This window comes from Malaya genurostris, chromosome 3, assembly GCF_030247185.1.
Source record: "Malaya genurostris strain Urasoe2022 chromosome 3, Malgen_1.1, whole genome shotgun sequence".
Taxonomy (NCBI): domain Eukaryota; kingdom Metazoa; phylum Arthropoda; class Insecta; order Diptera; family Culicidae; genus Malaya; species Malaya genurostris.
Genome location: NC_080572.1, coordinates 246,715,992 through 246,740,284, shown reverse-complemented (window position 1 = coordinate 246,740,284; position 24,293 = coordinate 246,715,992). Strand labels below are relative to the sequence as shown.

The 24,293-nt window shown below is 38.2% G+C and overlaps 1 protein-coding gene across 1 annotated transcript in view; it reads left to right on the top strand.

The window, feature by feature from the left end:
• Nucleotides 1-18,924, top strand: part of LOC131434277 (UPF0746 protein DDB_G0281095-like) — a gene marked incomplete at its 5' end in the record, with an annotated part of 50,059 nt that extends 31,135 nt beyond the window's left edge. Inside the window, one exon of the mRNA XM_058600941.1 lies at nucleotides 18,879-18,924. Coding sequence (XP_058456924.1) covers nucleotides 18,879-18,924 — 46 coding nt within the window. The remainder of the gene's footprint in view (nucleotides 1-18,878) is intronic.
• Nucleotides 18,925-24,293: the final 5,369 nt, after the last annotated feature.

Sequence of the window (24,293 nt, the reverse complement as noted above, 5' to 3'; positions counted from 1 at the left end):
GTGGTCGAAAATCGATCATTTCTTTTCGTGCGTTCGATGGAAGCAGACGTCGTGGGAGTGAAATCATCAACCAGCAGCGACGGAGAGTGCACTTTCTGCGTGGTAACCTCAAACGCTCAGGTCGAGACTCTCATTTGCTTTTCGGTAGTCGTAAGGAGAAGTTTAACTTTCAGATTTTGGTTCCGCAATATAGATTTAGAATTCAGAGTCTGCGTTCTGGAACTGTATTCCGGAACTGATTTGAGTTTCGAAATTGTAGTTCTAGAATTGAAACTGGATTCTGAGTCTGTTATTGGTCTTGAAATCAGGGTCCAGTTCTTTATTCCAGACTTCTTCTATTCGATTCTTTTTATAACCATAATAATTATCTTAAAGATTTATGCGGAATTTTACTTCAGTGTACTCTATACAACCCATTTTGGTAGTTATGGCGCAAAATCGTCTTCAAATTTCAGAGATTAGTTCAGAGTCTGCGTGCTGATCTGGATTCTGGAAAATAATTACGGAACTGATTTCAGTATCGAAATTGTAGTTCTAGAATTAAAAGCCAATTAAATTCTGAGTCTTTTCCAAGTTCTGAATTTAGTTCTTGAACTCAGATCCAGATCCTAATTTCAGAATTCTTCCTATCGGTTCTTTTTAGAATCATAATAATCCCTTCAAAGAATTACGCGAAATTTTGCTTTACTGTACTTTATACGGCCCATTTTCATATCACAGGCCTATTGTATCATTGTTCAATCCAGTAATTTGAAGTTTCCTTTATTGGAAGATTGTAATCGGTTGCGAACGCCATACCTACACAAACCATATCAGTATCGTACCCACGGACAACAGCCTGGTCAGCCTGGAAACAGATGAAGGAAGTCAACGGTATCCATCGGAATTCGAACTCAACTCGTCACTCTCCATCACGAACGCTTTCATAAAAGGTTTTTCAGATCCACCATTATTTTATTATAAAAAACTATACTGTTTATTTCATTATATTTAATTGCGTTTCAGAATGTTTAATGTAACTAGTCTGTAATTTAGTTTAGGCGCATCGTTTAAAATTCTAGTAATGAAAAAGGGGAAAGTTGCACAATTCAAATAACCGATCAACTACCAATTCGAATTCGGAAGTATAAATAAACCGTGTCATATTTGTATTCACGACATCCAGTTATGTCTCTGACATTACACAACCGTACTTTTTTTTCATGACTGATTTTTAAAAAGGGCGTATGTATTTTTGCATATCACGAAAATTGCCTTTTTCAAATCGTTGTAACTCGGAAAACGATAATTGTACAAAAATGACGTTCAGGAAGAAGTTGTAGGGAATCGATTGGGCACTCAAACAAATATATACACTGAAAAAATTTTTTGATTTTTTTTCTCAATAATTTCAAAATGAACCAAAAAAATTAATTTAAAAAAATCAGGGTTTCGATTTTTTTTTAAATTTTTATTTTAAAGCTCTTAATAAAACCTACAGATTGATGGCTATCCCATCCGTGTCTTTTGAAAAATTAAAAAGTTACAGCTGAAACAATTTACAGATATTTTCGAGATTTTAAGCTCTCGTTGAAAAATAATCTTTTAAAAAGTAGAATATTAAATATAATCAAGAAATATTCATGTACATGTAATAATTGTAGATATAGCAAGCAATAAAACAATGCATGGAAATATAAAAAATAGTGTTATAATTAAATATCCAAGTATCTCAAGAACAGCTACTTTTAGAAGAAAGGATATCATGAACAAATTTTTTGCCTTTAACCTGTAGAATAATATTCTACTGTTTGAATGATTATCTTTCAACGAGAACTTGAAATTTCGAATATATCTGTAAATTGTTTTAGATGTAACTTTTTCATTTTTCCAAAGGCACGGATGGGATAGCCATCAATCTGTAGGTTTCAATAAGAGCTTTAAAATAAAAATTTAAAAAAAAATCGAAACCCTGATTTTTTTTATTTTTATTTTTTTGGTTCATTTTGAAATTATTGAGAAAAAAAATCAAAAATTTGTTCAGTGTATATTTTTTTGAGTGTCCTATTGATTCCCTACAACTTCTTCCTGAACGCCATTTTTGTACAATTAACGGTTTCCGAGTTACAACGATTTGAAAAAGGCAATTTTTGTGAAATGCGAAAATACATACGCCCTTTTCAAAAATTAGTCGTGAGTCGGATTGACCTCTCCATCCATTCAAAACTTATGGTTTGCCACAGGGGTGAAAATAAGAAAATTTTTTGATTCACAGTAAGTAAACATAGTCAGTATTATTTTTTCCTATCACATATTTATTGTAGATATAATAATAAATTTTGAAACGAATGATTTTTGATAACATAAATTTTGGTTTCACTTAGAGTTAAAAAAATGTCTTCATCGTTATCAGTATCACTGTCTGATAACCGGAACCAACATTTCAACAAAGTAAGGCTCGTTTTAACGCTACTCTGTGTTCATTAAACAGGTTTGATCTTCAAATGGCTGTCACTTACGGTTCCGGTGATATAATGGGATAAGTGACAAAAACGTCAAAACTGATTACCGCTCAGTTTTCCCGGATATGAATTATCCGATATTAATAATTTTAGGCTCGTTAAGTGAGTTTACTTTGTAGGTTGCATCGAAATTCCACGTTTCGTGATGTATTTGAAATTCACTTAGTGATACCGTCGTAATGGAGTAATATCATCAATAAAAGCAGCTAATAATATTAACGTGCTGCAATGAATAATAATTATAATGATAAGAAAAACATGCCCAATCACAAAGCGCTTGAGGCTTGAACATCATACACAGAAGTAACAGAAGTGCAGGATTTTGCTACGCCAATTCAAACGCACCACTCAAACTTTGCGCCAAATGCTGTGCTCTTGTTACTTCTATAATAATCAAATTCATGTCAAATAGCGTTTTATTAAGTTTAACCTAATTAGTGCACGAACATACCATGAAACCGGTATTTTTCCCAACTTTGGCGATAAGGACTGCTGAATGAGCATTCCGGAAAGTTACAAATTGACAATTTTCCCCAATTTGAGCATCCTCAAGCATATGAACTGACGAAAAACATTGATGTACATGCTCCTTTAATATTCCTTATCACCCGTCACTGAACTTTTGAAGTCTCATTGATACGCGTCATCCATAGTTAAAAATTTCTGTAGGACCCCTCATCGGGATCAACGATTTTAGACGTAAATCAATCGGCACTTATGTATGATCTTACTCATTTGTGATTTTCTTCCACAATGCTCAAAGCTGATCGAAAATCAAAGTCCTGGCATTACATTTCTTTCGTGGAATTTAACGTTTCTGTTTCAGAAGACTTCGCAGCCGATTCATAGCGGACAGAATCATTGCATGGCTGGTGCTACGATCCTACTGACACTAAGAATACCCCCAGGTTGAGCCTCGAACATACGACAACTGGTTTGTGAGAGACCAGTGTCCTATGCAGTGACCCTTCAACCCGGGCTATCGTCCAGTGATTTGATCTTACAGCAATCAGTGAAATAGTAGCTGAAAATCACTACCGATTATGTGTGACGGAAGATCGATGTGTTTCATAGATCACTGATCAACTGATCTTAAAAAGGATTAGATCAGTAGTGATCTTTATTGGTAAAGATCACAAGCGATCAGTTTCACTGTCTGTTGAGTTCAAGAATTCAACTGCAGGATTTTTTACATATGGGTATGGCTTTCTAATTAGATGAAAAAATGATGCCTAAACTATTCGTAGATTCTCAGCATAAAAATCGAGCTCGTAATATTTTTTGAATAAATTCCTGATTCTGTTTATTCATTCGACATAAAAGGTAATTTGAAATGTATGTGTGAGAGCAGTTTTGAAGATTTATAACCTTTGTGTGTGGAATTATATGCCAGTTTTATTTATTTTATTTTTTGGAGTTTTTCTGATCCGAAGAGTTAAATAACCATGAGGTTAAAAGCCTCATATATCAGAAATTGCAGAATCGGAAGTTGAATCTGAATAAAATTCAATTCATAATAGCTTTCTTTTGAATCTAAAAAAATCCCAATACACATATTCAAGTTAACATGAATTAAACATTAATTTCCAAAGCTTTCTATTAAAAAATCTCTGCGTGATTTTAAAAAGTGATTGAGCGTTATATGCACGGCTGATAAGTGCAACTTATCGTTGAAACCCCCTTTAATTAGTTTTGAGTACGAAAACCGAATTAATACTTTGTATGCCAAAATCGAACTTGAACTTTCCAGAGCAGAAAACGTTTAGAGCCATTTTTAGTTCAAAAACCGGGCATAAAGCTTTGAATAGGATTACCGGATAAAAACTTAGCCTGTACTTTCAGAGCAAATGTGTTGATTTTTACATGGAAACTTTCTACGATTTTTGAATACGGGATATTGATGACGAACCTTTCATTTTAATCTAATTGTATAGAAATCATTGTTATTATTATTATTACATTGTCATTTTAATTCACCCCGGATTTAACCATTAATGGTCATTCACCGGGTGGTTAAAGTGTTAAAAATTACTCCAACTATCGATATTATCAGGTTTGAAAAGTAGTTTATTATAATTAAAATTACTAACGTGATTACTCTCTCTTTATTCAAGATCATAAATTGAATGGGTAACGCAAACAATTTTAAATTAATTTTAAGGTGGTGTTGAGCAAGATCGCATCAAGATTTTTAAGAAATAGATAAAAGAAAACTTTCGAATGATACCTTATCCCGCTTATGAAAACCTAATTATTAGCAATATTGTGTCGTACGCCAAGGAAAGTAATTAAACAAATCTCAGAAAACACAACTGCTGAAAAATGTACGGTTTAAAATTCTTATAAAATTGCATAAATGTTATTAAACTGGACCACTCGAACCTCGTTCTTGGCTAAATGCGCTGAGAACGTATGAAGCGCTGTACATTCATTTCTGGTACAACCATAACATAGCGCATGGTTGTCTTCTGAGAATAAGAACAAATTTGTCTCAGCGCAATAAAAAGAGCGCTTATGCATAAGGTCTGCTGCTCAGTGCTGAAAACTGCTGACATTTTTTTTTGAATGTCGTGTGCTGGTAACTTTCATGTTGCCTACTATCTGGGCAGTCACACATGAATGTCGCGCGCAGAGATGGCATTTCACCAGAGAGATACACGAGTCAGATTTTTGCCACACCGAGGATGAAAAAAACGAAGCACCGCACAAAGCGGAAAGCGCACTTCTTCTCAGTGTCGAATAGACAGCATTTGAGTGTGTGCTTGTGGTTAAAGCAGCTGGCGCGAGTGAAACACATTCTCTTCGCATGAATCGCTCACACGCGCTCTCGTCTAAATACACCCAAGTGACCAATGGCGCGTGATGTTGAGCGAACACTTCTGTGAACTTCAATTAATAGAGAGTAGATCTGGCCTTGCTATGAAAAATTTGCAAGGAAAACCGAAAATTTTACGATAAATTGTTTTATTTTGCTGATTTTGCGTGTCCACGCTTCTACTACGCAAACCATACAGCAGAGTGCTCACCGGCGTGTACACCTCTGTGAAAGTATCTGCTTCCACCTCAGAGAATTTATTAGCTAATGCTCTAGCACTTTGGTGCGATTCAGTGGAAGAGGTAAAAGGAAATAAACAAACGCACTCATGATGCGTGTACACTTTACACAACAGTGGTGTATAAATGTGAAAGAGAAGAGCTCTCGTTGAAGTTGTCAGTGCGAGGGGAGAAATTTTGCTTGCTCTTCGTCACACAGAGGAGATAGACATCTCTGGTCGCGCGAACCATACAGATGAAAGTCGCATGTGACAGTCACGAGCGAGCACTTCATGAATGAAGTGGCGACAGTCTTACTCGTGTTGGACGATGAATGTAACGAAAGAATGATAGTCCTCAATGGAATCGGCTGCATTTTGTTTTCGGTGCGAATTTCATTTCTGGCAATAAACTTTCATTAAGAAATTCAAAACGGCGTCATTAGTGACGGTTTTCATATCCATACCGTTCCATGAAATGGTTGAATTTCAAATTGCTGCTGTGGAGGGGATCGAATATCGTAGCTTTTAACTTTGTTAAGATGCGTAGGGTTGTCAACGAATGCAAAAAGGAAATTTTTGAAAAATTATAATTGAATGATAAAATGAAAAGTTTGATGAGTGGATGTCAGAAAACGATGTTGGAAGCCGTTTCTAAATCCAAGACTTCCAGTTAATCGATAGTCGTTACAAACCATCACAATATGAGTATTTTTCGAACGGATTTGATGAGTAGATGTAAGAAAACGATGTTGGAAGTCGTTTCTAAATCCATGATGGCGACTTCCGGTTAATCGATATTCGTTACAACCCATCACGATATGAGTATTTTTCGAACGGATTCGATGAGTAAAAGTTAAATATTATGCTTACAGTCGTTTCAACATCCTAGATGGTGAATAGAATAGCTGCATTTTTATCGGTGCGAATTTCATTTTTGGTTATAAACTGTCATAAATAAATTCATAAATTGTTTTCATCTCGATATTCTTCCAAATCTTATATCGCTGCTGTGGATGCGATCGAAAATCGCAGTTTTGAAAGCAAACAATTTTTGAAGAAATAACATTGTAATAATATTTGGACTACAACGGAATTAAGGGATCGAAAATCATTAGAATGTGTACATAGGGGTTTATACCAACGAATATTCACCACTTTCGAAAAAAAAATTAAACATGAATTGAATGAAAAAGAACGTCAATATTGATCTATGATTACGATATGGCCCGTTTGCATTTCTGCTGGCTGCCAGTATTTTGGCACAAGCACACCAGCATAATGTAAACGCTTGTTAACTCAATTTGTTTACTTTTGTAAGATTCGCTCTTCTTTGAAAAAAAAAAATACTTTTAGTTCCGATGAATATTAATTGAAAAAACATTGCTTTTTGTGTTTCTAGGATATATACACAGTATAATCTTCCAAGAAAAAAATGAATCGTTTTGAAAACGGACTCCATTGCAAAATTTATGCTATACAATGTCTGAAATATGTTTGAAATGTGATCAATTTTGGTCTTGGAGTACAAACGTTATGTTCAAAAATGATTTCTGCAAACCTACACTAAAAAACACCGTAAATATTGCCTGTATGAACTTGCTTCGCATCTTGTAGCATGCCGTGAGGCAAAGTTCTTCATTCTCGTACGGTACTAACGAGAATGAACCCTTGGATTGCCATGGATTGCTTAGTTCATGTGTTAATTGAGACTGAGAGCACAGGCAATTTACCAAGCAAGGGAACTGGTCTACTCAGTAGCATATACTCTCACGCATCCTGATACTCTCTAATATAGGACTCTCATTCAGTTATGTCAAGCAAAGTGTTCTCAGCGGGTGTTTTTTTTTTGTTGCTTCGTTCGTTTGAGGATTCACAATACAAGCCCTGTATGCAGTGCTGTTATTTTCACGCGCGAATTTGACTTTTTCTCATCTACTTGTATGTGCGAGTTACGATGCGGACACGACTGGCAGCGCCATACTATCAAAAAAGCATGTCGCTAATGATTTGTTCGGAAAATATGAGAGCTGAATATCTTGATAATATGATGTCTTCTGTTGCTGTTATAAGACACGTACACGCTAATCGGAAAGTAAATCGATTTCAATTGGTAATATTAAGAATACATCGCAACGCTCCAGGTAATGTTGATTTGTGGTAGAAAAACATCAAACATTTTCAAATGGACTTTTTATTGATATAATCTGATTTCGATTTAAGGGCGAAATAAGAAAATTGTCGCATATTTTGATAACGTCTAATAAGTCAACAGTCATACCAATAAAAAACAATTCTTTTTTCTGGTTTTTAAATGTATACTCTTCTGTCTGTCCCAGCCAACTTCGTCTTTGCTTAAAATTTATCTTTGGATTTCAAAAACATAATCGTTGAACGCAATAACATATCATTCCAAAGTTATTACTTCTTAAAAATATTTTTGAATCAGCTTTTGTCATATTACAAACAATAAGAAATCCTATTTGAATCGTTCTAAATAGGATGTGCATTTGTTTTGATTTGATCTGGACGGGATGAGCATTTGTTTTGATGTGAAATTTATTGCTGCATTAATATATACTAATATTGCTGTATAATACTACTATCTGTATTCCTAATTTTTTATATTGTCTCAATTTATCGGAACAAATCATGAATTCCGTTAAAAAGTGCAAGATTTTCAATCTGTCGCTATCTTGAATTCGATCGAAAATTTTGATACTAATGACAACCAGCAGTAGGCAAGCGATTACATTATCTTGTATGGTGTGCTTGTGCCAAAATACTTCTTTTTGAAAAACCACGAAACTGCGATTTTTGATCGCCTCCACAGCAGCAGTATTAGATTCATAAGAGTACGAAATGAAAACAACCACGAATACGTAGTTATAAATTTCTTTATGAAGGTTTATGACCAAAAATGAAATTCACACCAAAAAAATAATACAGCTCATTCTCATTCTCGCCATCTTGGATGTTGAAACGACTGCAAGTATCGTTTTCAACTTCTGCTCATCGAATCCGTTCGAAAAATACTCATATTCGTTACAAAGAATATCGATGAACCGGAAGTCGCCATCTAGTATTTAGAAACGGCTTCTAACGTCGTTTTCTAACATCCACTCATTAAATCCGTTCGAAAAATACTCATATTGTGATTGTTTGTAACGAATATCGATATGCCGGAAGTCGCCATCTTGGATTTAGAAACGGCTTCTAACGTCGTTTTCAAACATCCACTCATCAAATCCGTTCGAAAAATACTCATATTGTTATGGTTTGTAATGAATATCGATATGCCTCAGGCCGCCATCTTGTATTTAGAAACGGCTTCAAACGTCGTTTTCTAACATCCACTCATCAAATCCGTTCGAAAAATACTCATATTGTTATGGTTTGTAATGAATATCGATATGCCTCAGGCCGCCATCTTGTATTTAGAAACGGCTTCAAACGTCGTTTTCTAACATCCACTCAATAAATCCGTTCGAAAAATACTCATATTGTTATGGTTTGTCACAAATGTCGATAAGAATATTCATTAAATTATGTCGAATAATGTACATAAGATAAAAATTATGTGGAAAATCTGAAATATCGTCAACTTATTTTACGTAATGAATTTTAAATTACATAAACTTTATTTGCTTCATGATTCGGTTGACGAATCCTCGATTATTGCGTAAATGGAGGTTTTGGTGTGATATTTGAGTTTTCACAGATATAGTTACGCTGTTGGTAAACCCTGTGCACTTTAAAAAGGGCATGATCCTAGCAATTTTATAACTCTATTGATTCGCATTTTCATTCAACTAACGCATTAAATTTTTTCAAAATTTAGATTTTTTTCTTGGTAAATTTCTTTAGATATTGACTTTACTTTGCATTGAAATAAAACTAGAAACTGTTCAAAAGTAGTAAATTTTTGCTGGTTGACAACTCTATGCACTTATAAAGTACATGAATATAGTAAATTTTGTACTCTAAAGACTTGCTTTTTTATTCAATTACTATTTCACATTTTTTTCAAAAATTGAAAATTTGAGCTGGTTGACAACCCTATGCATCTAGTAAATGTTTAAATGGTGTGATTCTCGATTATTTTTCACGTCTTTTGCCATTTCATTGACATTGACGTTCTCCTTTTGCAATAATAGTATGAAATTTGACCATTTCATGGAACAGTATCGAGATGAAAACTATCTCTAATGACGCCGTTTTGAATTTCTTAATGAAAGTTTATTGCCAGAAATGAAATTCGCTCCGAAAACAAAATGCAGCCGATTCGATTGAGGACTATCATTCTTTCGTTACATTCATCGTCCAACACGAGTAAGACTGTCGCCACTACATTCATGAAGTGCTCGCTCGTGACTGTCACATGCGACTTTCATCTGTATGGTTCGCGCGACATTCATGTGTGACTGCTCAGATAGTAGGCAACATGGAAGTTTCCAGCACACGACATTCAAAGCAAACATCTACAGTTTTAGGTACCAACATATGAATTTCACTTATAACTGTCACGTGAAGGGACCGTTTCCAGCACTGCTGCTGTTACGCTGTGTAATATACAGTTCCCACATTTAAAAAAAATAATCGAAATTTTTTAATTCACGGTGTTCGATTTTTTGATTCACAATCGAAAATCTTGATTCATATTTTCGTGCGCAAAATGGGCTTATTTCCACCTCTGGTTTACCATACTGAAGGAATGTGCAAAGTTTAATCCAAATTGGAGAAGGTCGAGTCTGATGATCTGCTAAGCATTTCTGGAATTGCTCGAATCCGAACTGTGTGATTATATGATAGAAGAAATTTACAAAATCGATCCCTTCCCTTTGACAACTTTTTGCTTCAATCTCTCAGTGTCCAATCGAAAATATGAGAGTATTTACTCAAATACTTTAATTGCTAATTACTTGCACTTACTCTTTAAAAAAACGAAATTTACTAAAGGCACACCTAGAACTAGATACATAAAAATCATCAGTTAGATGCATTATTTCTTATTGATGGGCCCCTCCCGAAATGAAATTCTGGGTACGGGCCTGCTTTACTTATATACATTTTTTTGGTTCAGACACAAACGCGGTATGACATTTCAGTATGCTTTTGCAACCTTTCATATTATATTGCGTATTCCTATGTTTATTGTGTCGTAATAGCACTTTTCGAGAACCAAACCAGCCCTTTTATTGAAATAGCTACAGTTTGTGGTTAGATTTTCAAGCCGGTTTTCTAATGTTTGTCTTTTAAACCAACTGTACAACTAGGTTGAGTATAAATAAATTCGCACGATAATTTAGCAGTTAATTATTTGTCTTCCGAGTTTTGCTATTGAAACTACAACGAAAGGGACGAGAAAGTATTATCAGCTTAGTAGTTGTTTTGCCACAAGTTTCGTTTCTCTTTCAAGGGACTTCGTAAAATGTGCTGGCATATAGCGAACCGCTACTTTTTATGTAGGGTTTCTTGCGGGAAAACTTTCCGGTGACTTAGTGATTCTCTAACATTCGGAATATAAAAGTTTGACTTGCAAAACGGGCACAGTTTTTTAGGCGGATTCGACGCTTTAATGTTTTTTTTGCATCTCGTTGAGCGACAACTGCTTCGTCACCTGCTGAATTCGGTCGAAACAAACCAGCCGTTGCTGTTGCTGCCTCCGCACGATGGGCACTTGTTTCGACAGAGCTGAAAGTATTTCTATTATCCGGAAACCACCGTTGCAGAAAGTCGCGAAACTCAACCGATTATAAGCGTAATGAAAAGAGTTATAAAAAAAAATTAAACTTTTTAACAATATAATCTTCATCGCTAATTATGTTACTTGCCAGGCGATGGCACCGCCTTACAACCAAGTTCGGTTAGTAGCGGGTGGCTTGCGTTGCGAAAACAGATGTTTTGCAGTATTTTGATAAAATTCCGCAACAGACTGGAAGTTCTTTTGGCTGTCGCATCCTTGGTCGCAAAGTTCGTGAGTGGTTAATTTGAACAAGAACTTACTGCAGCGTAGCAGATAATGTCCAAGGCTTTTCTGGTGGCAGTGATTTATTGGTGTTGATCATGCTTGAAATTCGTTAGTGTTTCATGAGTTGCATTTGAAATACGGTTGTTAATCCTTCTGATGAATGCCTGACAAATTTCTTCGTTGGCCGAATTAAGGGACAGTTTGGAAAGCTAATGGACTTCCAGTAAACAATGAAGCCATTCTGTGCTAATAAAGTAACCTATCAAAGGATAAGCTTGTCCAATTAGAAAAAAATCAATTGTTATGATTAATGAAATTTCTACCATTCATGCGTATCGTCACGTTGTCTCGCCCACGCAGCCACAGACTGAATGGGAATGTTCCTTCGAACGAAACCAATTTTACGGTGGTCAAATAAATCCCTCCTGGTAAACTAGGTCCCATTCATTAATTCAGTGGCCGTAAAAAGAATCCATTAACAATCGCCGGACGACGGATGCCGTGCCGTCTTGGAACCCCTTGCTATCCGAACGCGGCCAGAACTGTTTCCCGCAAGGACAATACATACCGAATAAACCATCTTTGCTCTAGTGGGCTTGGGAGAATAATTTATTCCAATTAATCCATACAACCGAGCTGTAGTCACGTGGCGTATCGAGAGAGAAAGACAGAGACAGAGATAGAGAGAGAAGCGCACAATTATTTTCCAGCAGCCCGATTCTTCTTCGGAAGCGGCTCAATTGGAATAAACAACACATGTTATGGTGTGTCGCTTTCACATCAGGCTTAGGCATCGACAATAGCCGGCCCGGTTCGGTACGGCCTCGAGACATAAATCCTGCTCATTAAAGGAAAAACTGAGCTGGTGCCGGCAAAGGAATTTTCCGTCCGCCGTTTCGTGTCTGCCCGCAACGATGGTCTCGCTTGAACCAGGCGTCGGTGCCCCACAATGGACCCGAACAGAAAGCATATCAAAATGAGCTTCATCATCTCGGTTACAACACACACACAGCCCAGTAACCGAACGGATTGGGAACCATTCGAGCGATCGAAGTTTACACACATGGTTTATTCATACGTTTCACAACCCAACGGAGAGACATATTCAGTGGTTTATCGTGTTCAGGAGTAATAACGATATCGAAATCAATACCGTAAACAATGGCCACAATCGTACTGTGATGTGATAGTACAGAATGTGAGCCCAGGAAATACATCCTCCGGAACCACCCGGGTCCTCCTCCGGCAGAATGCGTATGATGAGTGCACACATGACTGGACTGACACTGGCACATCTGCTACTAACAAAGACTTATCGCACAGTGGTCTCCTCCCATAGGCTTCCCGGAGAGAGACAGAGCAATGATAGAATTGTGTTAATTAATTTTGATACATTTCCTCTCAATTCTTCATATCCATTCGATTGAAATCCGAAAACAGTACCATTAGAAAGCAAAATGCGTCTGAAAATTCTGAGAAAAATCTCCCAAATTTCTTCACATATCCCATTATTCGTAGATATTTTGAGTAGTAGAATAATTTCCTTTCCGTACTCTTTTACTCTACCAAATCGGACCCACTGTGCCGTCGTCCACAGTAGGCTGTGGTAGGATTTGATTGAATTATGTCGACTAGTTTTCATCGTATGGACAACAACAGAGTATCCTGATGATCCTGATGGATTGTTCGATAAAGAAACAATGATTTTACTGGATGCAAGTTAATATTGTAAAAATACAAGGATGATTTCACCGGGGGCATTGTATTAAAAACATTGCTACGATGCACGGTGGGTTGAATCGATAGAAACGTGAATTTAATTCAGTAGCTGTCAAACCGTTTTTTTATATACATTAAAATTTACTTTCGAGAGGTCATTTACAAATATAACATATGGGATGAAAGTCCCGGGGATCACAAAGAAAACACCGTTCAAAACTAACTTTATTCATAGACGTAATCTCCATCAAGAGCAACGCAATCATTCCAGTGCCGCTCTAACATTTCAATACCACTTTTGTAGAACGATTTATTTTTTGCCTCAGAATAGGCCTCAGTTTCAGCGATAACCTTTCACCGGCGAGCTTTTTTTCAGGTCTGCAAACAGCCAGTAGTCGCTGAGAGGCAAATCTGGCGAATACGGTGGATGTGGGAGAAATTTGAAGTTCTATACATGTGGTTTTGCCATTGTTTTGATTGACTTGTGACACGGTGCGTTGTGATGATTAAACAAAATTTTAATGTGGAACACATTTTTGTTTTCTATATAGGGCTGCAAACTAGAAACTCATGAAAAATGCACGTAGAAATGTGGTCAGGTTTTGAACAATTACAGCTCAGTCAATTTTGTATCAATTATTAATATCTTGTCACCATTTGATTAGAAATATTTCTACGTATTGATTTGAATGTTCATAGCCATGTATTTTTTATTGTATATCATAGAAATGTTGATTAATAGCTAGCAGTGTCCTATTTTGTCTGCAAAAAATCTCCGGCATACCGGATTTCCCTGCCATAGACGACGCTTTTGAAAGAGTGAGCAATATATCAAAGTGAAAGCATCGCTCTGATTGGTCAATCGATGCAAAAGCGAAGCTGTTGGAAGCACGCGAATCTATAAATAGAAGCGAAATTAGAGCTAACGTTTCAGTCCTACACGTAGCTTTCTAGAGGTAGGTTGTTGCTAGAGAGCAAGACAAAAAGTGCCATAAAACGATTTGAAGCTTTAATTGCTAAGCTCTGATCTTGTGCCATGAAAGATTGGATGAAATCCCATGTTATGTCGTTTCGCCTGAGAAATCGACAACTACCCCAGGGTAAATTTTGAGTACATAAGATTAATTTTTTATTTATATAAGATGAACTCGATTGATAATGAGAAATATTTTATCGCTTCAACCGAAATCGCAGAATGGTAGTAATGGTAGAGAAACGCTATAAAAATAACTGCTTGCGTGCAAAACTTGAACACAAGCTTGGCGAAAAGAAGCTTAAATATCGATATCTGTATCGCAAGCTTGTATAAACATATAATTGCATACATTTGGGCTATTGATGTAATTTCGTCGGCTAAAAAACAAATACAAATCATGACAAATATCGTCTATATTCTGGATTCGCGTGTTCGGTGTTGGTTTATACTAAAGACTAAGCAGACTCTCGTGCATTTGCGGATTCAAAAGTGTGACGATTATTTGAAAATGTCGATCGTTAGAAATTTTGGTTGCCATGTTCCACATCAATGGCTCGAACAACCTCATGGAGCTGATCCTTGTAGTTTTTTTCTTTGCCATGCGGTCGTTTCGTTACAATTTCAGCCTTCAAACGCTCCAATAACGCTGTATAATATTCACTATTAATGGTATTTCCTTTTTCAAGATAGTCGATGAATATTACATCACGCACATCCCAAAATACCGAGACCATAAGCTTTCCAGCCGATTGTAGTGCTTTCGGGACGAGGTTCACCAGTTGCCGTTCACTCAGATGACGATCGTTTCGATTCCGGACCGATGTGATTGTAACGCACCTCCTATGTGCTTGCATGAAACAGTAACGTCCAATGTCTAGAGCTCAATATCTTTCAGCAGACTTGCGTGTCATCTTGCGGCCTCTGGCAGAGCTGCTGAGCGCGCGTTCGAAATAGCTTTGAGTTCCACAAACCGATCTCATCACCTTCGCAAATGGTCTGAAGGAAATGATAAAGATAGGCCAAGTATAGCAATCCCGAGCCGAAAACAATGAACTCTTGCGCAATGTATGGGAGACAAAGAAGGCCTCATTGAGATAGTAGGGAAGTGAGAAGGGATGGAATGTAGATCACATCCAATACGTATTGAGTATTGTTTGACTGCGAATTTGGGGCCTTCAGCCTATCATTGGGGAGTTGAAAGATCACTTGCCTGGAGTTTGTCAACCGAACGAGATCACCATCGTGAAATGTGGCCTCTGTAATTATTAAGCTTTGTTAGCATGTATAAAACGTTAAACCTTAGGCATGCAAAAACTTGTACACTGTATAACTAGTTTGTGAACGTGAACGTGTGCGACTATTAACTGGCAAATCCCACTGTTCAACGTGGGTGCGTATACCGGCGCTCGCACATCCATACGGAAACACTAGGTCGTTATCGACGCCATTGTTGGAAAATTCCGAAACACGTGGTGAACCCTTCGATTCGCCTACCCGCCAAGCCAAAGCCCAACGTTTGAGTTTCGACCGAGCCGATAGAGGTCTACCTAGAGCGAGGGCCTCTTGATATTCCGACACCCGCCGTTTGGTTCGATCTCGCCTGGGTCGCTCCCTGACCTGCTAGACGCCGTCTACGCCATCAGTTTAGTTTGGGTGTAATTCAGAGACACCTGGCTGTCGTCGGAGGACCTAACGAACGAGGAGCAAAAAACCGATGTTCCGCATGAATCGTCTATTCAGTCATCGGGGTCCACGAGGCGTTCTCCGGACGCTGCACAACGTGCTTGTTCACTACTCAGTTCGACCGCTAACACAAGCAACATTCAGGTCAGATTAGATATTAAGTGATTGTAAATTAGTCGTAAGCAGAGGGTGACGTCACCATAGAACAATGAATTCGTGAATAGAAGATGAAAGCTTGCATCGGTGTAATTGATTAGCCCTAGGTGATGATTCCTTGAAAGTGATCGAGGGTTTGAATTCTTATTGTTCGCACCGCTGATGTCATTTCATCTCCACTCATTAAACAATAGTCACAGTTAGGACATTTTCTTGGTAGACCATTTGGGACGACGGATTGTTATCGGGTGTTTGAGCACTGTTAACCCGCCTAAAGAGAGAGTCTCTAGCCGAGCCTCAATATCGCATCAGCAGCCTCTCAGAATCTGGGAGTGGCGCATAAGTTGCTGACTGCTAAGAGCAAAGACATTCATTACATGATGAATCCATGTTTCATCCATTGCCACATATCGACACAAAAATTCCGTTTTGTTACGTTTAAACATGGCCAAACACTGCTCAGAATCATCAACACGTTCTCGTTTTTGGTCAACAGGGGTCTAACATAAAATAAAATTTAAATTGGGACTCCAATGGACTTAATGAAATGATAAAGAAATTTCATGGACAAGCAAGAATGTCGCGAACTGGGACATTCGATAGTCTACCTTGGGTACGCAAGGAATTTATTAGTTGAGATCTGACATCACGATACTCCACACATATCCAAACGACATGATCAATATCGCGATAACCTTCGCCACAAGCACAATGATTAGTCTCGGAAAGTCCAATTCGAAGGAGATGTGCATCTAACGTGTAGTGATTGGACATGAGTCTGGACATCACACGAATGAAGTCCCCTTTGTCGATATTTTAGGAATAATTGAGTGCATCCACCGATCCAGATCATCCTCATCCCAAGAAACCAGCTGGCAAGTGTTCTTTGGCGTGACAAGCTATAGAATTCATTGAAAGCAATCGGTCTCTCATAAATTTCACCCTCAATAACACCACTATTTGGGTAAACTATCGGCTCTTTCATTGCCTGGAATGGAGCAATGAACCGGGACCCAAACTATTGTGATTTGATAATTATTATTCAATATGACGTTCAGGCACTCTTTTATTTTTCCCAAGTAAAACGGTTCATTTTTACCAGCAGCGTTTGAGCGAATGGCTTCAATTGCACTCAGACTATCTGCGAAGAGAAAATAATGGTTTGGGGATAATGTGACGATTACACTCAAACTATAATTGTTGAATATACCAAACCCAGTAGCCTCTTCTGTTCGTGAACCGTCAGTGTAAAATATTTTCTCAGAGTCAATATGCCTGAACTTACTTGTAAACATTTCTGGGATTTCCATCAAGCGAAGGTGTTCCGGGATTCCACGCACTTCGCGCTGCATGAATGTGTCGAAAAATAAAGTTGACGGAGGGACATTTAGGAGGCTGTCACGTATAGGAATATATCTTGTAGGGTTGATTTCCTGTGACATATGGTTAAAATATACTGTCATGAATCTTGTTTGAGACTGAAGCTCAACTAGTTTTTCGAAGTTACTAGTAAACAGGTGATTCAGTTCCTCACATCTTATTAGCAGTCGCGATGAAAGCTCCCAAAAACGATCCTTCAATGGAAGAACTCCCGCCAGAAGTTCAAGACTCATTGTATGTGTCGAGTGCATGCAGCCTAAAGCAATTCGCAAACAACGATATTGAATTCGCTCCAGTTTGATAATATGAGAGTTTGCAGCGGAACGAAAGCCATCACTGAAAGTATCGTTGTCTGATACAATTTTATTAGATCTTCCGGATGAGCACCCCACCAAGATCCTGTTATTGTTCGAAGAAAATTTACTCTTTGTTGGCATTTTGTTATCAGATACCAGATCCTCCCCACGTGCATTTGGAATCGAACCACACCCCGAGGTATTTAAAAGTCAAAACCTGTTGGATCATTCTTCCCATCATATGAAGCTGAAGCTGCGCGGGATCATGCTTTCTTGAAAAGATAACCAGCTTTGTTTTCTCCGTAGAGAACTTCTGGAGTAGTTGTCTTATCGCAGTCAGTAAATCTCGCTTGGTACGGCTCTACGAATTCCTTAGCTAAAAGTGCTAGACGACAGCATAGAATTTGGAAGAGAACCTTGTAGGCAGCGTTCAGTGATTGTAGTTTATTATTGATTATTAAATTGTTATTATACAAGTATTTCAGCCTTCATAAAGTGACATTTCAAATCATTATCGAGCAATGCATGTCCACAATTCTGTCCTACTGTCGGCACCGCGATTAGCAATTCATAGCTCAACTCTCGAATTATTTTCATTCTTTTCTCAAAAGTAATCCGAAACTATTTTCTAGCTAGGTCGGTGGACCATCACTAGTCATTCTGAGCCAGATCCATTGTGTTTCAAGAAACCCTGCACGGGTGAACACCGCAAATGAAGTCATCGTTGTTATGCGCATGGAGACATTCCTGGACGCACTGCGGTGCACGAAACGATGAGCTTCATTCCGATCACGTTCCGATGAGAAAGAACGAATCATCGAACTGCTCTGTTTAGACAGTCACGCTGCTGTCCTCCCGGAAGGTAATGTCGAACGGACAGACTGCACCGGCTCGAGCCACATCCCATCGGAACACCTGTAGAATGTGTACGGGAAAAATAGCAAAGCACTCGGACAATGACGCGCTGCCACAGCAACGACTCAGCTAGATGATGATTTGCAGAAACACCCCGGTCCTCACGCAGTCACTGTCTTGGTTCAGTCGTTTTCGGTTGAACGTTTCTTTTGCTGGGCATCCAACCGTAAACGATTCATGTCCAACGACAGCGTTGTCCATTACTAGTTGAGTTTATATGTTTTTTTTTCTTTTTGAAATCCGTTTCAGTGAGGAACGGATTGACACGTTGGCAACCAACGAGATGCTCCTGTGAAGCTGGATGTCACATTTTATGACAACATTACGAGTCCCTCGGGAGCCAACCGAAAGGCAGCAGGCAAGATGTCCTGTCATGATGGTGCCGCAGAGCACCAAACTGTAGTGCTGGCTACGTCCATACGTACACGTTACGAATTTGTAGCGCAGCACTGGCTTCCAGAAACACAAGTGCCACTCCAGCCGTATTGAATTACATTCCCCGGCATCGAATGTTCGTCCTGCATTGTTCGGGTCAGAGATGACATGTCCACTGAGAATAGTGTCATGTTTCTGACATGTTTGATTTGTGCCGGAGGGCTTTCGGGACCGGTTGAGTCATGACAAACAAGGTCACACCGGTGAAAGGATTTATTTTGGCCCAATATCTCTTACGAATCCACCGAGCAGAAAACCGATTTTCCTCCGAGCCAGACTCGGATTGTATTGCTTTTTCTTGATCTGTTTATTCCACAGGAATTGGATTCCTCTAAACCTCTAAATAATAGCAATGGCCCAACTATTGAACTTGTTGACTCATAAAGTGGCTACCGTTGATTGTGGTGACAGTGACGAATGAGTTGTACGCACCTTGAATCGAGTCTCATTTCGAGAAAGCAGTCGCAGTCCGACACTCCATTAATTAGAAGAAAGAACGTGACAGGTACAAGCATCCGCTAGGGCTGTCGAAACTTTCTGCCTGTGGCTAATGTCTCCTCGACTCGAACCATGCTTGCAGCCTTGTGCCGAATAGACGATAGTCTTCCATCGGCATGTTGGCATCAGAAACCAATTTCTGTGTCGTTCTTCGTCAGTTAATCAGACGTACACATACACAAACATACTGTGGTTTTCGAAACTGACGGGGATGGTGTCAGAACAACTTTCTTCAGCTCAACACATTTTTTTCTATTCTCCATCTGGATGGATCTTCAGTAGAGGCGGCACCCGTCGATTTATACGGAACTTGAACAGAAGGACTGCTTTTATGTGAAAAGCGAAGACAGTCTATGGATTTTCGCAAATATGATTCGTGCTTACTTCATTTTATCCAAATATGCTATGCTCATTTTCGGGATACATTTTGAGAAAAAATGGAACTTACACTCCTATAATAGGAGTACATCAATTGAGGAAACAATTAAATTTACACGAGATGTAAATCAGTAGTAACATGGAATAGACGTGTGTTGAATCGAATGTTTGTTTGAACACCTTCATCGATACAAAACAAAATCGGATTGCATTGAATTTCCAATTAATAGAATTGCACCTTTCAATAAACGATTGATTGCTCGAAATTTGTGCATGAAAATAGATGTAAATTTACAAAATATTTTTATCTGTGTAGTTAAAATCAAATCAGGCTTTAATTCAGTATCTTTATCATAAATCTTTTCTCTCGATAACATATTTTTCTGAAATAGTTCTTGACTGTCGTAGCCGAATGTCATATGTGTGATACTCGCGACTACCGTTCATATATGAACTACATACCAATAAGTTCTTGCTTTGTGGCTTTCTTGGTTGTACTCGGAGTATGATTAAGCAAAGGTTGAAATTCATTTCCTCCTTTTCGCTCTGCACTTGAGTTGCATAAATTACTAGAACAAAGCACCATGCGTTTCCTTTTAACAGAACTTAATGGGGACGCATGGTCGACTTTTAATTAATTTTGTAGAAAAAATCAAATATGTTGTTCGTTCACATTTTTAAAGAATATGAAAACATACCACTTTGCATGCCCAAAAATTCTTTATTTATCACTAAAAAATCCAGGGTGGTGCAAAAATTGGAAGAGGGAAAAAATATGTTTCAAAATTTCCAAGTATTTTTTAATAGAAGAATACCAAAATGTATTAAGTGTGAAGGGCCTCATAAAGATAATGATTGCAACAAGGAAATTGAAAAATGTATTTATTGTGGGGAGAGTCTTCATGATGATATTTCAGTATGCGCTGCATTTAAAGTTCACAAAGATAAAATTAAGCTTTCTTCTAAAACACGGTCTAAGCGCACATATGCAGAAATGCTTAAAACGGTCATCGTTGTCCCCCCTTTGTAAACCGAAAACGGGTTTTCAATTCTAAAGGAACCAGAGGACTCTGACTCTGACGAAAATAGTGAAGATAATTCGTTTATCACTACCCAAGGGTCAGTTAAGAGAAAGAAGTCCTCCTCCAAATTACCAAAAAAAAAACCTCAAATTTCATCTTCAAAAAAAGATCCCCGTGTTAAACAAAAAAAGTCAAAACCAAATACTGTGCCTCCTGGTTTGTCAAATTCACAAACCAATCCAGGATCTAGCACAGAAAAAGATAATAATCCAGTGGGCTCCATTTCACAGCCAACAACAGGATTACTGAAGTTTTCGGAAATTGTAGAATGGATTTTCTCAGCATTCAATATATCTAAACCCTTAGAATCCCTCATAATGGCATTCCTTCCAATAGCTAGCACCTTTTTGAAGCAGTTATCAGCTCAATGACCAATTGTCTCAGGTTTTGTATCTTTTGATGGATAATTTATCACCCGCCGCAAATGATACAATCACTGTCCTGCAGTGGAATTGTCGAAGCATCATGCCAAAACTTGATTCATTTAAAATCTTATTGCTATCTTATGTGATGTATTTGCTTTATGCGAAACATGGCTTACTTCAAACGTAGCTGAAAATTTTAATGATTTTAACATTATACGTCTCGATAGAGATTCTCCGTATGGTGGAGTGCTTTTGGGAATTAAGAAATGCTATTCCTTTATAGATTAAACATCCCTTCAACTTCTAGTATAGAAGTTGTTGCTTGCCAAATAAACATTAAAGGAGAAGATTTTTTTTATAGCTTCGATTTATATTCCTCCAAAAGCACAAGTTAGACAGCGACAGCTTGATGAAATGGTTGAAGCCCTTCTGCTCCACGATTGATTCTGGGGGATTTCAATTCGCATGGTATTATGTGGGGATTCGTTTACAATGATAACAGATCATCTTTAATACAAAACATTTGTGACAGTTTTAACATGACAGTTTTAAATATGGGTAGCATGACACGGATCCCAAGACCTCCTGCACGCCCAAGTGCATTAGATCTATCTCTTTGCTCAACATCAATTCGACTAGATTGCACCTGGAAAGTATTGCCTGATTTACACGGTAGCGATCATTTACCAATCATCATCTCAATTAGCAGTAACAAAGGCATTGCTACTTCAGCTAGTATTCCATGTGATATGACAAAAAATATCGACTGGATTAAATACCAAAGTAGTATCTCTAGTATTTTGAATTCAATGGAAGAGCTCCCTCCACTTGAAGAATATGACTTCCTCATTTTTCGATTCTGGAGGCCGCAGAACAATCCCAAACCAAACGCTTTCCTGGGCCAACGACTAACAGAAGGCCTCCCAACTCGCAAAACAAAATGCTTGCAAGACGTTTTTAAAACGGGAAGGAACTCCTCAGAATTTTTGAAAATGTATGGTTTTATGGCCAGACGAATGAGGAATCGTAACGTGGGCAATGAGAGTGATGAATACTCGAACCGATGGATATTTGACTTTGCTAGGAAAGTTTGGCCAGATTCTGTTCCTACGCAGAACATTATTCCTACGCAGAGCATCCTCCAAATAAAGGTTTTATTAATAACCCCATTTCAATTATGGAATTTTCTATAGCACTCTTGTCTTGTAACAATAACGCTCCTGGGTTGGACAGAATTAAATTCAACTTGGTGATGAATCTGCCCGATCTCGCAAAAAGACGTTTGTTGGAATTGTTCAATAAGTTTCTCGAGCAAAATATTGTTCCATCTGACTGGAGGCAAGTGAAAATTATTGCCATTCAAAAGCCGGGTAAACCAGCTCCCGCAAGGCTCATGTCTCAGTCCGCTCCTTTATAATGTTTACGTAAATGACATTGACAGCTGTCTAGTAACCCCCTGCATGCTAAGACAACTGGCAGATGATGGCGTTGTTTCAGTTACTGGACCCAAAGCTATTGATCTGCAAAAACCATTGCAAGATACCTTAGATAACTTGTCCGTTTGGAGAAAACGGAACTGGTCGTCTTTTCAAGAAAACATGATCCCGCCCAGCTTCAGCTTCATATGATGAGAAGAATGATCCAACAGGTTTTAACTTTCATATACCTTGGGGTGTGGTTTGATTCCAAATGCACGTGGGGAGGACACATTAGGTTTCTGATAACGAAATGCCACCAAAGAGTAAATTTTTTTCGAACAATAACAGGATCTTGGTGGGGTGCTCATCCGGAAGATCTAATAAAATTGTATCAGACAACGATACTTTCAGTGATGGAATATGGATGCGTTTGGTTTCGTTCCGCTGCAAACTCTCATGTTATCAAATTAGAGCGAATTCAATATCGTTGTTTGCGAATTGCTTTAGGCTGCATGCACTCGACAAATACAATGAGTCTTGAAGTTCTGGCGGGAGTTCTTCCATTGAAAGATCGTTTTTGGGAGCGTTCATCACTTCTTCTATTAAGATGTGAGGTGCTGAATCCCATGACTAGTCGAGCGTCGATCTCAAACAAAATTCATGTCATCAAAATATATTCCTATCCGTGTCAGCATCCTGAATGCCCCTGACTCAACTTTATTTTTCGATACATCCATGCAGCGCGAAGTGCGCGGAATCCCGGATCACCTACGCTCCTACCTACGGAAATCCCAAAAATATTTTCAAGTAATTTCAGGCATATTGACTGAGAAAATGTTTTACACGGACGGATCTCGAATTGAAGAAGCGACAGGGTTTGGTATGTTCAACAAAAATGTTTCCGCCTCATTGAAGCTTCAAGAACCTGCATCTGTTTATATAGCAGAGTTAACAGCAGTTCATTATAGCTTGAATGTAATCGCCACATTATCTCCTAACCATTATTTCCTCTTCACAGATGGTCTGAGTGCAATTGAAGCCATGACTGGCAAGAATGAACCGTTTTTCTTGGGCAAAATTAAACAGTGCCTGAATGACATATTGAACAATAATTATCTAATCACTATAGTCTGGGTCCCGGCTCATTGCTCCATTCCTGGCAATGAAAGAGCCGATATTTTAGCCAAATGTGGTGCTATTGAGGGTAAAGTTTATGAGAGACCGATTGCTTTCAACGAACTATATAGTGCATCTCGCCATAGAACACTTTCCAGCTAGCAAGCTTGTTGGCATAGAGATGATCTGGGACGGTGGATGCACTCAATTATTCCTAAAATATCGACTAAGGCATGGTTCAAGGGACTGGATGTGAGTAGGGACTTCATTCGTGTGATGTCCAGACTCATGTCCAATCACTACACGCACATCTCCTTCGAATTGGGCTCTCCGAGACTAATCATTGTGCTTGTGGAGAAGGTTATCGGGATA